At 35.9% G+C, this 16,211-nt stretch overlaps 1 protein-coding gene and 1 non-coding gene across 2 annotated transcripts in view; both read left to right on the top strand.

Annotated features, from left to right (window-relative positions):
• Positions 1-16,211, top strand: part of PHC3 (polyhomeotic homolog 3) — a 76,897-nt gene that overhangs the window by 59,928 nt on the left and 758 nt on the right. The window contains exons 11-14 of the mRNA XM_065876313.1: positions 1,320-1,479; positions 7,030-7,144; positions 10,634-10,766; positions 10,858-11,089. Coding sequence (XP_065732385.1) covers positions 1,320-1,479; positions 7,030-7,144; positions 10,634-10,766; positions 10,858-11,089 — 640 coding nt within the window. The remainder of the gene's footprint in view (positions 1-1,319; positions 1,480-7,029; positions 7,145-10,633; positions 10,767-10,857; positions 11,090-16,211) is intronic.
• LOC136123007 (U6 spliceosomal RNA) lies at positions 9,856-9,962 on the top strand. Its single transcript, XR_010655889.1, has one exon. It is a non-coding gene; the product is annotated as a U6 spliceosomal RNA (small nuclear RNA).

The raw sequence follows: 16,211 nt of genomic DNA, 5'->3' as shown, positions 1-16,211 counted from the left end.
GGCACGTTTAGAGTTTTTCCCGGACTCCCTCCTGGCTAGCTGTGGTGCACTAACTCCCTTCAGGCTGTGTTCACTCAGCCAACACCAGTCCTCTCCCTGGGATCTGACCTCCGGAGCCAGTGCCTCAGCTCCCAGCCCCTACCTGCCCCGGTGGGTGAGTAGACAAGCCTCTCGGGCTGGTGAGTGCTGGTCGGCACTGATCCTTTGTGCGGGAATGTCTCTGCTTTGCCCTTTGCCCCTAATTCTGTGTTAGTGTGTGGAAACTTTTCCTCCTTCACAGCTCCCTTCCGGGGGTGCAGGTCCCATCCCTATTCTTTTGTCTCTGTTTATTTATTTATTTATTTTTGCCCTACCCAGGTATGTGGGGAGTTTCTTGCCTTTTGGGAGGTCTGAGATCTGCCAGCGTTCAGTAGGTGTTCTGTAGGAGTTGTTCCATGTGTAGATGTATTTCTGGTGTATCTGTGGGGAGGAAGGTGATCTCCACGTCTTACTCTTCTGCCATCTTGAAGGTCTCCTCCTCCACCTGCATACTTTTAACATTAGTTCCCTTTATTTTTTTTTAATGTATGTATGTATTTATTTTTGGCTGCATTGGATGTTCATTGCTGTGCGCGGGCTTTCTCTGGTTGCGGCAAGCTGGAGCTACTCTTCTTTGTGGTGCGTGGGCTTCTCATTGCGGTGGCTTCTCTTGTTGCAGAGCCCAGGCTCTCGGCGCACAGGCTTCAGTAGTTGTGGCACATGGGCTCAGTAGTTGTGACTTGCAAGCTCTGGAGCACAGGCTCGTGGGCTTAGTTGCTCTGTGGCATGTGGGATCTTCCTGGACCAGGGCTTGAACCCATGTCCCCTGCATTGGCAGGTGGGTTCTTAACCACTGTGCCACCAGGGGAGTCGAGTTCCCTTATCTTTAAAATGCATATGATAATGATCTATCCTGAGGAGATAATCCTACAAATAAAAAGCTTTGTGTATGAAAAATAAATCTTAAAAGTTATTGCAGGAAAAAATTATATTAAAGGTACTGGCTCATCAAAATTTATTACTGATTTTTAAAAAAACTTTTTAGCCTACCTGCCTAAACTAGGACCCTTGGTTCCATTTGACTGAGACTTTGAAGCATCCATACTGCTCATGAACTGCAGTTTAAGCATTTATGTTCAGGTTGCCTAACCTTTTCTCAAGGAATAAAGCCCTTAATGAATGGATCTGATCAGTCGTACAAGTAAATTATCACAGATACCATTCGTTTCAAGAGATTTTTAACCTAAATTGTTTTTGAAAATCTTTTAAAAGGTTATTTTATTTTGTTCTGTCTTTTAAAGGTGAGTCGTTCGTCTCTGCTGATTGAACAGCCTGTGAAAAAAAGGCCTATTTTGGATAATCAGGTGATAAATTCCGTGTGTGTTCAGCCAGAGCTACAGAATAATGCAAAGCATGCAGATAATTCATCTGACACAGAGATGGAAGACATGATTGCTGAAGGTTTGTGGATTTTTCTTTAAGATGCCCTTTAACTTTGACTTTGATTGTTTGAAATAAGACATGGTTGTTTATTCCACACAGATTTTCACTTGGAAGTATTTACTTTTTTTCTCATATAATGTATTATTTGACTAAAATAGTGGGAAAGCTAATCAGACTCTTAATGGTCATATAATTAAAATAGCAAGATTGGTGTTAATTTGTATACTACCAGTTTGACATTTGAAGGAGTGTGGTTGGGAAAAGCTCCATTATATATGAAACTAATTCAGAATTTTAGGATCAAAACAACCAATTCTCTTTCTTAAACAGACTTAAGTAAATGACTATTTTACTGAGTTTGCTTAAAAATTTAGAGCTTCTGGGTTGTTTGGTTTTAGACTTTATGTGTTCAGATGTTTGATATCAGGTGGCTGTTACAGTTGTGTTAAGGACGTAGTCTTCAATCAAAAGGCGATTAAGTTTGTTCATAGAGGAAAATATCACTAAATCTTCTCAGTGTCAAAGAATTTTTTTTATAGACCTTATTCTAATAGTGAATATTCCATAAAAGTCAAAGTGGTAATGCAAAGTGACTTTAGGAAAACAAACACAAATAAATGCAAAAATGATATATTTTACTTTTTATTGATTCTGATCATGGCTCTGCAGTTGATACTGTTCAGTTTAATTAAATAGCATTTAATATAGTCAGAGCTCTGTAATAGTGAATTAATTAATATCTGTGTCTAAGTAATTATCCTCAATATATTAATATATTTCATCTAAAATTAATTTATTCATTTTTAAAATATTTATTTAGCATATATTATGTGCCTGTACTTTGCTAAAATTAAGTAAAATAGCATGCTGGTAAGCAAAATAGATACTGACTTGGCTTGCAGTTTTCCTAATTCTTAAGAGGAAGGCACCTCTGTCATTGTGGTAATTTATGAACTGTTGCAAAGTATTTATCACTGTTTTACTTCTTATTTGAATAGCAAAGAGTATGATAGTAGTATAAAATTTTTTTACTGCTAACTTATGTTGAGTTCAATTTGATTTTTTTTTATTTAAAAGAATGTTAAACATGAAAATTTTCAAACATACATACAATTAGAGAGAACTGTATAATGAATCCCAACTCACCCAGATGCAACATTACCCAATTTTAAACATTATTTTGCCACACCAGCTTCATCCATCCCTTTTGTTTTTTTCTCCCTACGTTCCCCCCTTCTCTCTTTCTCTGTTGCTTTTTCTCTTTCCGTTTTCTCCCTTTATTCCTCTGTTTAAAAAAAGATCATGGTTCTTATTGTATTTTGCTAGTACATGCTTCAGTGTGCATCTATAAAAAGTGTACATTTTAATGCTGTGTCACACAAAACAACATTAATAACTGTTTGGTGTCATCTAGTACCTGGTCCATATTCAGATTTCCTCAATTGTATAATTGCTTAAATTGTATAAATGTTCTTTTATAGTTATTTTGTTCAAGTCAGGATCCAAACAGTGTCTACATTTTGCCTTTTGTTGTTATGAACTTAATTTCATTTAATTCCTAAATACTTGCTTTTAGTTATGCATACTGTTTATCTGAGAAAATTTTTCATTTGAGATAAAGAGTAGTAGAGATGAATGTGCAGGGTTTTTTTTTCTTGTCTATAAGAATAAGTGTATAAACAAAAGTTTTCTAGGCTAATAAGCATATATAATATGCTCTCTTGTGTGCACATATTGGAGAGAAATGGAAAACTGCTTAGGAAGCTTCATAGCATATTTTGTGATGCTCATGGTTTATAATATAATACAATTAAAACATATGCTGGCCTATGCTGGAACCTAGAGGAGCTTTTGATCTAGTAGGAAGTAGCAATCTCCACAACAGAAAGATAACTAAGGAGCAACATATGGTAGGTATTAAATGAATTATTATAGACAGTAAGAACTTGGCACGTTAAAACTGGGTGAGATTATTGCCAGTTTGGTGAGTTTTCTGTAGAGATGGGATTTGACCTGGGTCTTGGCTGGTAAAGCATAGATTTAAGATAACAGGAATAACCTTTCAGGTTAGCATACCATGAATAAATGCACAAAAGATGTGCAAGTGCTAGGTAACTTCAGGAGGGGGCAGTGAAGAGTAGACAGTTGGGTTAGAGAAGTAGTGGGTAGTAAGGCAGTCAGATTCTAGCATACTTCGATATTCGACTATGGAGTTAGGAGTTATCTTGCTGTCAAGAGGATGGTTACTGAAGATTTTTTAGGCGGATGACACGAAAAAGAGTGTTTTTGGAAACTCTGCTGGTCACATGTAGGAGCAGTGTAGAGGTTTGGCATGTAATTGATACCTGTAGTCATGGTGGGAAGAGGAAGACAAGGCAAAGGGTAGTTTTAAAGGACAAGATACCAGAGTAAGGAAAAGGGCGATTTAAAGATGATTAATCTATGCAATGAATAATAAATAAACCATAGAGATCTAATGCATGGTATAATGAGTATAGACAACAATATTATACTATAATCATCAACCTTGCTAAGAGACTTAAACTTAATTATCCCAGTGACTAAAACGAAAGGATAAAAATGTAATGTGATAGAAGTGCTCAATATTGCTACAAAGGCAGTCATATTATAATATATAAATGTATCAAGTTAATGTATTTTACACCTTAAATTTACACACTGTTTATGTTAACTATATTCAGTTAAAGAAAGATTAATCTATTTCATAGTAGAGATATATTTACTGAAAATGTGTCAAATTTTAAAATACTTCATAATTTCCCAAGGTAATTTTATAAAGTGTTTCTGTTACTGTATACTTCGGTGTTTATGGGAAGTATTACAGGGTGAAATGGTGAGGTCACTTATTTAGTGGCTTTGGTTGTAGTAGTATATACAGTTTAATTCAGTATGAAAAACAATGTAAGGATTATTCTTTTTTTAAAGGATAAACTATGTCTCTATTTGGACTGGTTCTATAACCAGAATCTCCAACCAAAATGTGATTTACCAAAATATCTGATGTCTTCCCTGGTAAATCGTTACACTGATCATGGTTTCTCTCTCTGCTGCTGATCATCACATGATCTCAAGTCTTCAGGAAAATTGAAAAGTAACTCCTCCTTGCACAGAAAAATTGGGGATCTCTGCTAGGTAGGATATGTGTTTGGCCACTCCATTAGAGACCCAGAATAATACCTGATGAAATAAAGTTTAATTTTCTCTGACATAGTCTACAGGTAAGCAGGGCAGGGCTCCATTGTGTTGGGCAGCTAAGCTGTCAGTGGCTCTGCCATCCCTAGAACGTTGCTCACATTTCCAAGATAGCTAATCTTCATGATCACATTCTAATTGTAAGATGGGAGAAAGGGCACTACCTGGAATTTGGGCAGAAACTGGCCACACAGGGGGCAGAAACTGTACTTTTTATTCTCAGTGGCCATATTCCTAGCTAAATATTAGGATTTTGTTACTGTGGGAGAAAAGTGAAGAATGGATATTAGGGAAGTGCCAGCTGTCTCTGCCATAGAATCCCATCTTTATTAGCCAAAGCAATAGTTCTTTAAACTTATTTGGCTCTGTAATTTTTTATTTACAAATGTGAAAAAGTAGCCTTGGTAACATTACCAGATTTGTTGAAATTTTGACCAAATATTAGAACTGGACTTTTTTGAATCTGTTGATATTCCTCTCTTCTTTATGAGAAATAAAACTGATGTTCTATTTTTGTCAGGTTGTTAACCCTTAGACCATACCTGTTTGGGATCTCCCCTCTCTCACCAGCAAAAACATTTCCTTCTCCTTCATAAGGTATTCTAACCTGTTAATCAAGTGTTGCATATTATTATGTTAATTAATACAAACTTTTGAAATAAAGCTTTCAGTATAGTCAAAACGGAACTAGTTGACAAATGGGCTCTTTGGGGCTGGATTGGTGGCAGTGGTGGTCAAATGAGAGATTCTGTCGCCGGTACAGGCTTATCAAGGTCAGATCTGGTTACAAGCATGACAGTGTAAAAGCAATACTCCTGGAAGTATGACACTAGGTCCCAGGGATATGTTGAGGGGCACAACTGTGTGAAAGCCATCTCTAGGTCATTGGAAGGAGCAATTTTTACTTTACTTGCTTTGAGAGTCTCTTGTTCCTCATTGCTACTAAATAGATGAGTTTTGTTTATGAAGACAGTCTTGAGAATTTCCTTGAGATGATCACTTGCTAGTTTATGATTTGATTGGTCATGACAGTGTATTTGGATGTCCCTTGGAACTTCACATATTTCACAGTGTGTTTTTTAGTTCTTGCTGCCTTCACTTAATTTAGCACTTTGCTGTTTGCTTCTCCAGTAACACTGGGATAATGTGGTGCTTGAATGTGCTGAGTACATGTCATCCATGTCTACAGTTCAGAGTCCCTTTCTTCATCTTAACAAGTCTTGCTTAAATGAATAACATAGAAGAGCACATATGGAGCTCATAGCTAAAAGCTTTAGTTAGTGGAGTTCTTTTTTTGTATATTTTATGCGACTTGGCATAGGAATTAGGATGATGCATGAAAATGGCAAAATATGGTGGATTTAAGAATTTAACAGTTTTCATTGAAGTATTTCTTAAGCACTTATTACAGGTCTTAGTACTCTTAGTTCTTATGTGGAAAATAGGAAATGGAACTGTCACTTTTTTATGCCTGCTACCTATTGGGCATTCATGTAATCTTCACTGCAATTCTTCGGGAAGGGTATTTTAAACTCCATTTTACAGATGAGAAAACTGTGGGTCCTGAAGATTAAGTTGCTTACTTACAGGTGACTGCTGCTGCTGAATACTTGAGGATTTAGGTGGGAAGTTTCTTTGGGTCCTGTGGTATGACTTGAAAGTTATGGATATAGAGGTGGAGGGAAGGACATTCTCATTTAACAGAGAAGCACCCTGACAAAAAGGAGCAGAGGTTAGAAGTTACAAAACCAATGGTGATTTTGAAGGTAAATGTAAATTACTTTGTTTTAATATGATAAAACTAAAAGGGACTGTTTTATAATTAGATAAATACATCTTTATATATTCTGTTGTACATTGCAGATCTTTGAGAGTGTTAACTGTTTTAAATGCTCCTCTGAAATCAGACATCAAAATTTTACCTTCTTTTTGGATTCATCCTCATTTTCTCCAGTTAGAAGTGTGTTCTTTGCTATATATATTGTACATAGCACAGTGTATCAAAATTCATATACTACATGATGCTTTTTGAAAGGTAGTGACTTTGTTTTATTTTGCACATTTTAGGTAGGTTGGATTCTTAGCAAAATGAACCTTTAAAAATGTATTGCTTATTTATATAGAGAAAACTCCATAAAATATTTTTATGCAGGAGCAAGAGGGAATTGGTGGAAGTGGTTGTTTTGGGGGGCTTTGCCTTGCCAAAGTGGCTATGGATTGAAAAGTTAAAAGACCATTCCTTGTAAGTTTCCTGGAGGGTCTGAACTCTAGCAGCATCCAACCAATGTAGAAGCTAAAAGAAAATTTGCCACAATTAAAGTTTTGGAAGTTTTTTCTTTGTTTTCTTCTTTTTAGAGGCATTAGAAGAAATGGACAGTGAGTTGCTCAAGTGTGAATTCTGTGGAAAGATGGGGTATGCTAATGAATTTCTGCGGTCAAAACGATTCTGCACTATGTCGTGTGCCAAAAGGTATTTCTGTTCTCTTGAATTTCCTAGAGCACAAGCCAACAACTGCTATAACAAAACCAAAAAACTTGCAGAGTTTACCATTAGTCAAAACTAGATATTATAGAGGAATGATATCAAATAGGCATTATTTGGAGCAACTTTGCTATTTAGTTGTTAACTTTTGCTCCGTGAAAACTGCATATTCATAACACATACAGCATAATCTAATATTGAAGTGGCAATCTTCTGGTGGCAAGAATATGCTTAGGAGAACCCCTCCTGTGAAGAGACTACTAGTCCTTAAGGTGTCAAAACAATATTTGTTTTATCAATATTGAAATACCTGGATTTACTTTGTTATATTTTTAAATGTTTCATTTTTTTTAACCATATCCTATTTATTTTAGGTTTCTAAGTGGGACAGCTATAGCATAAGTTCTCCACATTGTTATATTATCTGACAACAAAATGGCCTGTCTTCTAAACCTGTATTTTCAATAGTAATGTTATAGGTGAATAGTATTACTATCAAAATTTTTAGTATCTTCATTGATCTAGTCGCAAGTTTAGTTTACATTAAAGAACACCCCTCTAATTCTGATTATAAATCCTAATTATAGGTATTTCCCACCAAAGGTGAAGTGTATGCACAGGTTGATTATTTTGAAATTTGTTTTCTATTCCAAAAGTTATTATTCTCTCAAAGAATTTAAGAACTTAAAGATTCATCAAGGGAATTTCTTGCTTGAATACATTATTTAGTATGGTGCCCCAAAAATATACTTAGTAAAACTTAAGTTAAATAACTAGTAGAAGTATTTTCCTCTAAAAATGAGTTATTGGTTTTTCAATTGTCAATCTGTTATTCAGATATTCTTTCATGTTATTGATAGTCCTAATCAAATTATGTAACTCCTATTTTAACTTAGGAGTTTTCCCAGTTTGCATGTACTACAAGAAAGAATAGTGGCTCTCTGATTCTAAGGGATTAAAAACTGAGGGAGGGCTTCCCTGGTGGCGCAGTGGTTGAGAGTCCGCCTGCTGATACGGGGGACACGGGTTCGTGCCCCGGTCCGGGAAGATCCCACATGCCACGGAGCGGCTGGGCCCGTGAGCCATGGCCGCTGAGCCTGCGCGTCTGGAGCCTGTGCTCCACAACGGGAGAGGCCACAACAGTGAGAGGCCCGTTTACCGCAAAAAAAAAAAAAAAAAAAAAAAACTGAGGGAGAAGGATTGCCTTTCAGAATATTTTAAACTTCTTGACTATTTAGAAATATTTCAGGACACTTAACACACTACGATCACTCTTCTCCCAGAGGTGATTGCTTAGTTGTCCTGTTATGATACCTTTAGGCAAAGCTCTTTAGAGGTTTAGGGGTCCTAACGTAGGAAAATGCAGACGAGAGAAGAGCAAGGAGGAGAGGATAAATTAGGTCTCACCTGAGAACTGCAGTTTACATGTCTGCCTAGCTATCTGTCTAAGATATCTAAATATTTAGGGACTAAATAGCAAGTGTAAAGTTAGTCTCTCTTCTCTGTTCTGTAGTCAGCTAGGAAAGAAGTTTTGTCAGTTATGTGAATGGAAATCAGAAACCTTTAGAGCTGAGTCCACAGATGAGCATAATGAACACAGGAGGAGCTTGTTGAATTGTTTTAGGGTAGAATGAAGTGACCATCAGGACACTTTTCTTCTTTATATTTTTAGTGGAAAAATAGCCTATTCACTCTCATAGAACTCCTTACTTCTACCTCCTGATATTTTCATAAAACATAGGTGAGGAAATTCTTGTCATTTCCCTGAAAAATCATCTTAGAGCAAAAGAGTTTTGAAAATAAGAAATTACAATGGCAGTTTTATGTGTAAAAAAAGAGGAACTGTGTATATTTTTCTTAGCCTTTGTGTAGCTTTTCAGAAATTTGTATCTTAGATCATCTCTTTTCACTCTTCTTTCTAGGGAAGGGGTTGGCAAACTGCCCAGGCTGAGTCCTTTCTGGAGCCTATTTTTATATGGTCCCTGAACTAAGGATAGTATTTAAATTTTTAGGTGGTTGAAAAAGAATAACATTTTGTGACACCTGAAAATTACATAAAATTCAAATTTAAATGTTATTAAATAAAGTTTTATTGGAACACATCCATGCTCATTCATTATATTTTAAAATATATTTATTTATTTATTTTTGGCTGCGTTGGGTCTTTGTTGCTGCTCACAGGCTTCCTCTAGTTGCAAGAGCGGGGGCTGCTTTTCATTGCGGTGCGTGGGCTTCTCATTGCGGTGGCTTCTCTTTGTTGCAGAGCACAGACTCTAGGCATGCAGGTTTCAGTAGTTGTGGCGTGCAGGCTCAGTAATTGTGGCTCGCGGGCTCTAGAGTGCAGGTTCAGCAGTTGTGGCGCATAGGCCTAGTTGCTCTGTGGCATGTGGGATCTTCCCAGACCAGGGCTTGAACCTGTGTCCCCTGCATTGGCAGGCGGATTCTCAACCACTGCGCCACCAGGGAAGTCCCCATGCTCATTCATTATTGTCTTTGGCTGCTTTCATGTTACAGTTGCAGAGTTGAGTAGTTGTGCCAGAAACTTGTGTGGCTTACAAAGCCTAAAATATTTAATATCTGGCCCTTTATAGAAGAAGTTTGCCAGCACCTGTTCTAGGGTGTTGGAACTAAGTAAATGGCATAGGACTCTTTTAAGCTGTCATCATGCCTTATAAAGGTCTACATTAAAAAATTTTAGAGTGCTCACTTCGATAGCACATATTCTAAAATTGGAATGCTACAGAGAAGATTAGCATGGCCCCTGCACAAAGATGATAGGCAAATACATAAAGTGTTCCATATTTTAAATATATATATGTTAAAAATGTATATTTAAAAATATTAGACAGTCTATTTTGATAAAATAAAAATAATCTTTCAGCCAATTTTAAAGAATTATATATATTTGAATTTCCTGAATTCCTGAGACCCATGAATTCCTTGTGGAACTTTGAAATCTCAACTTTACCTTTTCATTCCTTGATTTTAGTTATATTTGAAAAATATTTTACTAGCCATTTGAGATTTCCCCCTCTCTACTATATTAACCTCTTTTTATTAATCTCTTCAGAAATGATTACCTAGAAAAATAACAATTTGAACGTTTAAATAATTAAATCATAATTTATTTTCTCCTGGAACCTTGAATTATTTTGCAGCTAGAAAAATGAGTTATCCTCTGTATTTTGCAGAGAGTTTCTATCATGCTGTTATTAGGAGAAAATATCAATACCTTGTTATAGGTGTCTAGTATTATATTGAGAGCTATATTATGATGTAAAATGAGGCCACTTTTTTTTTTTTTACTGTTAGCATAAGTAAATCTATTGAACATTATGGTTTACTTTCTGAGGTATTACAGACCATAATGAAATAAATGGCACTTACTGATTCACAACTGCACTTTAAGGTCATAATTAGTTACTTAATGGAGTGTCCCATACATCATTTAATTTTTTTCTTACTTGAATTTCTTAGGTACAATGTTAGCTGTTCTAAAAAATTTGCACTTAGTCGTTGGAATCGTAAGCCTGATAATCAAAGTCTCGGGCATCGTGGCCGTCGTCCAAGTGGCCCTGATGGGGCAGCAAGAGAACATATCCTTAGGCAGGTCTGTAGAAACTTTGATTCAATGTACAATACCCTTTTCAGAAATACAAGGAAAGTGCAATGCTGTATTTTACCTGTACTACATTTTCCAGCTTCCAATTACTTATCCATCTGCAGAAGAAGACTTGGCTTCTCATGAAGATTCTGTGCCATCTGCTATGACAACACGCCTGCGCAGGCAGAGTGAGCGGGAAAGAGAGCGTGAGCTTCGGGATGTGAGGATGCGGAAAATGCCTGAGAACAGTGACTTGCTACCAGTTGCACAAACGGAGCCATCTGTATGGACAGTTGATGACGTCTGGGCCTTCATCCATTCTTTGCCTGGTATGTGATTCACCACTTTGGCCTTAATATTTGTCTTGGGCACACACAGAGGAATGACGTTAGATCCATCCACACCTATTGCACAAAAGGGTTAGAGAAGTTCTATGTATATGTACTCATTAAATGGCATTTGGTATTGAAATGTGATCTGTCTCCTCTTGCTTATTCCCTCAGCACAACTGGGTATTTTCTCATACCCCCCAAGTCGATAAAAACTGACTAGTCCTGCTTCTGCTGTGACACCTCAGCCGGTGAAGAGATTAAAGGTGCTCTCTTCTCTTCAGTCTGATTTCTCTCGAGAGGTCAGTAGAGAGATTGAGTCAGACACTTCTTCCCTTCTGCTCTTCCAGTTTTCTATTCTATTTCCTCCTTATTTCCTAATTTAACCTTTTTTAAATGAAGTAAGAGAGACTATAATTTTTTTTTTTACTTTTTTGAAAGCTAATCAGCACCTTTTAGAATATAAAAGTTTGGCTTCTTTTAAAAAAAAACCAAGCTGTTTCTTTTAAAGGAGGCTGCATTCTTTGATTCTTTGCAGTAAATAGACATCAAGAATACTTCTGAAATTAAGTAGACAACTGAAATTCAGTTATGATATTCCATTCCAGTATTGAGGGTTACTTTCTTATTTATGTTTTCTGCTCTCTCATTTGGTACTCTTTCCATCAGCTTAAGTCATTATGTTCTTTATCTTTTTTCTTTACTACAACAATAATCTTTTATTTCCACTTTCTCTAAGGGGCTGGCTACTGAAGACAGCTGCACCTTTCTCATCATGAGACCCACACTGCTATATATGTTAAGACAATATATATTTTTTTAATCAGCAAACCTTTATCATTCACTTTGACCTTATGAATATAGAAAATAAGGTTTTAAAAATATTTGTTCCATTTTGGTTTTTCAGTGAATCTGTCATATCTCTTGACACAAGCTTTCCAGAAAAATACATCCCCTTTGAACTTGTCTACAGACTTATTAAAATTAATCCAGCTATTTTTGCTAATTAATCTTTCTATGAAGGTGACCACTGTCTCAGAAGCAAACTTACAGCTAAAGTGTTGGGAGTTCCCTGGTGACCTTGACGTTAGGATTCATCGCTTTCACTGCAGTGGCCCAGGTTCAATCCCTGGTTGGGGAATCATCCCACATGCCGTGTGGTGCGGCCAAAATACAAAAAATAATAATAATAAAAATTAAATTAATTAAATAAAGTGTTGTATGAGTGAAGAAAGTATATTCAGAAGTACTCTGCTTTTTAAAAAATTCCTGGCTTGTGATGGGTTGACTTAATGAACTTTCGATTTTATGGTGGTACAAAAACGATACACATTCAATAGAAACTGTGCTTTAGTTTTGAATTTTGATCTTTTGCTGGTGATATGAAGCACAGTACTGTCTCCTCAGGTTGGGTAGGGCAGCTCCCAGTCAGCCATGCTGTCACGAGGGTAAATAGCTGATAGAACCATTCTGTACCCACGCAACTCTGGTTTTCACTTTCAGCACAGTAGTCAATAAATTACTTGAGACATTTAACACTTTATTATAAAATAGGCTTTGTGTTAGAAAATTTTGCCCAACTTACAGTAGGCTAATGTAAGTGTTCTGAGGACGTTTAAGGTAGGCTAGGCTAAACTATGATGTTCAGAAGGTTAGGTGCATTAAATGCATTTTCGACTTGATGTTTTCAACTTACGATGGGTTTGTCAGGATGTAAGTTGAGGAAGATATATGTACAGAACTCTGAAATTTTATTAAATTATTGTTTCAATAGCTTGTTTTAGAAATGTTAAATAAGTTTTTCTTTTTTTTTTAAACAAGGTATGGTCACTTTTAAAGAAAGATGAAATTGTTTAAAGAAGGGATACATTTTTCATGGAAAGAGTTTTAAGCATGCATCTAAGAAAACTTAGGTGTGATTTAAGTGCTGACCATGTGGGTTTAGAATCTGCTTTAAAAAGCTGACATATTAGAGAATGGTGAGTCTTCACTGGGTGTGGTTTTAATACTTAGTGCAAAAAATTTTAAGTTTTATACCAGTCTAGATATCTTGAGAATTAACGTTGGAATTGACACTAATTCCTGAGGCTGGACTTTGATTCTGTCATCTTCAGACATAGTCTTCCAAATGGAGTACATGAACTGTCAGCCTGATTTCTCATTAGGGGGAAAATATTTCTTTTCCTTTGGGGAGGAGGAAAGTAGTTGGCCAAATAATTAACAAATAATAGATACTGCTGATTCTTCTATGACTTCATATGCTTTTTTTTTTTCTTAGGACTAGTTTTCTAATTTTCCCCAGCATCCATTTGCCATGAGACTACTCTTGGCTGCTTTATTAGAACAAAGGCTAACTCCTTTGTCTTACTCTTGCTTCATTTGAATTGAAAAAAATTATTTCTTATAACTTGAGATGCTTGTCTTATTGAGTTCATCAAGACACTTAATTTTGTTGCTAATTGTTCAGAGAACATTACATATAAAGCAGACTGCTTTATAATTTAGGATTGCTTGATACTGTTTAAGAGTTTGCTGAATATAACTCTGCTTTTCTTTTACCTGATTAAATGGGAGTATTTCTAAACTGCTTTGACAGGCTAAATAACAAGCTTATTTGTGTGATCAGTTAACATTTTCTTTCTCAAAGTTTTTCTCTGAATAATGCCTGTAGCTTAAGGTAAATCTCAGCCAGAAAGCCGTTATCTTTATTTCTCTATGTTCCTCTGGCCTTTGTAAACTTCCTTTTGAGCCGCTTTCAGCTCATTCAGGGCTGGATTTTTTTTTTTTTCCCTGAGCTTTTCTCATGGAGTGAACAAACTTGTAAATTTTGTAATCTCTTGTATTTTGTTTCTTTCCAGTTGAGGCTAGGTTTCCCTCTTTCATCAGGGCACCTATATTTATTCCTAAAGTTTTCTCTTCTCATTGTGTAATGTCATCTTGTGAACCATCTTGGTGGGACCATGTTAGAGCTGGTATGCAGACCAGTCTCAGAACTGTTACCAGAGTGAAAAATTATTTTCTTCAAAATTTTTGTACATTAAAAAGTTCTCTATAGGAACGGTTCTTTTTACTCTCAGTTTACTGCAGTTATCTTCCTTAACTCTTCCTTGATACAGTGAACTGCCTTTTGCAAAGATCACTTTAGTCTGTATTTGTTGATCTGTGAATCTGCAGTAGATTTGGTTTCCCTGTAGGCATATAAAGTAGGTATTGTCTAAAAACATAGGACGGTTTACTGGTTTTCATAATACTGATATTGGGACTTATTAATTCTGTAGTATTGAATGCAGGTAATATCTTTTCATCATCCTTACTGATGTTAGTTTTGGGGTGGGGTGTTTTGTTTTAGGTTTAGCTGGAAAAGTGACTGGACATTTGTAAGGTTCATTTGAGACCCATGCCCATTCTGATGTCTGCTTGTGGTGATGTAAAGCCAGCTGAGCTGACTGGTTGCTGCAGTTGGGATATGTTCTGTAATGTTCCTGGGGCTCCAGCTGTTTTACAGAAGTAGATTCTAAATATGTCAGAAATTCATAGAACTATAGCTCAGTATACCTTGAGCATCTAGGTTTTTTTAAAAAATTCATCTTTCTCTAATATGTTTCAGGAAAGCATATTTGCTTCTGCCTTTCTTTTCCATTTTTCTTTTCTAAGTCACTTTATTTTTTCATTTCTATACTAATGTATGGTATAAATACCCTTTTTGTGGTTTGCTTAAGAAAGTTGTGATCTAAAATTCTGAAGATAATTCATTCCTGTTTGATCATGCTGTTTCCCAGCTTTTTGTTCTGTATTATTTTGCTAATACATTTACCGTCTGTCTACAAGAAGACATTTGAAGAGCGCTCTGATAATACCGAGGAACAAGCACATGCTATGAATTTCTTCATGGAGAACTCCTTGTTTCTATTCCCAAATGTAGCTCTTATGGTCCTCATTACTTCTCATTGCTTCTGTTTTCTGAATCTAAGTAAGTCCTACGCTATCTTTCTCTCTCTTCTTTTCTTTCCTGTGTTCTTGTAAGTAAGACTGAAGAGAGAAGAACATTTAGTTCTTTCGTAAAAAGAAGGATGAAGTCACAACTAGATGCAAGATTAGTCAGTTTTGTCTGCCCAGTTTTGAGAGCTACCTCTGGGAAAAGAAAAGGGGCTTTTCTATGGTGAGTAATCCCATTTTAACTATATAGTTTCTTTTATATGGTAAGTGGCCAAAAGCATAAAAATTTTGCATAGGGTACTTTTGAAATGTCAGTTTTTAAAAATTTGAGAAATTATTAAAATAGAGAAATTGAAAAGCTGATTGCTATATAGGAAACAGGAAGGATACAACCAACAGAGAAGATGGAAGAGAAATAGCCAAGAGAAATGCTGGCCACACAGCTGAATACAGAAAAAAAAGTTTGTGTTACTCTTACAGATGGCTCCTTTTTAGAAGATTCTGTTTTTGTTCATTATTCATTCAGTTAGTCCTTCCCTTATCCAAAAATATATGTATTTAACACCTACAATGTTTTGTGCTTGGTGCTGGGGTTATAGGGATGACATTATATAAGAGGATGACATCCTCTTACATAAACAAGAGGATGATACATTTGCGGTAGAAAGAATAATCATTCCAGCAAAGTTGTATCCAAAGGTATAATGTAACCATTTCCATTATCTTTTTCTTTGTGTTCTCCCTTAGAATGCTGATTTGAATAGAAAAGAAAGACTTTAAGCTGTTAGTTTTTAATCTTAAATTCACTTTTATAATTTTGTCTTTTATAAGGAAGCTTCCACATTTTTGCATTGTCTCCTCTCATGGTTCGTTAATTCATTACCTTCCCTGCTGGTTTCTTTACCCTTAGTGGGGAAGTTTATTAGCCTGGCTGTGCAAAATTTGGTAGATAATAGAAACGTTTGAGGTTCAAGTAGAGTGCTCACGTTGTTACTTGCTTTGAAGCACTTGGTTTATACAGAGAGGTAAAATATTGGTTATTTGTCAAGAGATTAGCCAGCAAGCTCAAAATTTCAATAAGAATTTATGTTTTCTTATCAGAAGTAGAGATTAGTCCAGTGATATTAAGATTTGAAGTTGAAATTACAAGTTGATCATTGTAATACATTTCAGCAATAGATTGATA

The sequence above is a fragment of the Phocoena phocoena genome, chromosome 4 (genome assembly GCF_963924675.1).
Source record: "Phocoena phocoena chromosome 4, mPhoPho1.1, whole genome shotgun sequence".
Taxonomy (NCBI): domain Eukaryota; kingdom Metazoa; phylum Chordata; class Mammalia; order Artiodactyla; family Phocoenidae; genus Phocoena; species Phocoena phocoena.
The sequence above is the reverse complement of the archived record's forward strand: the minus strand, read 5'-3'. Positions and strand labels throughout refer to the sequence as shown.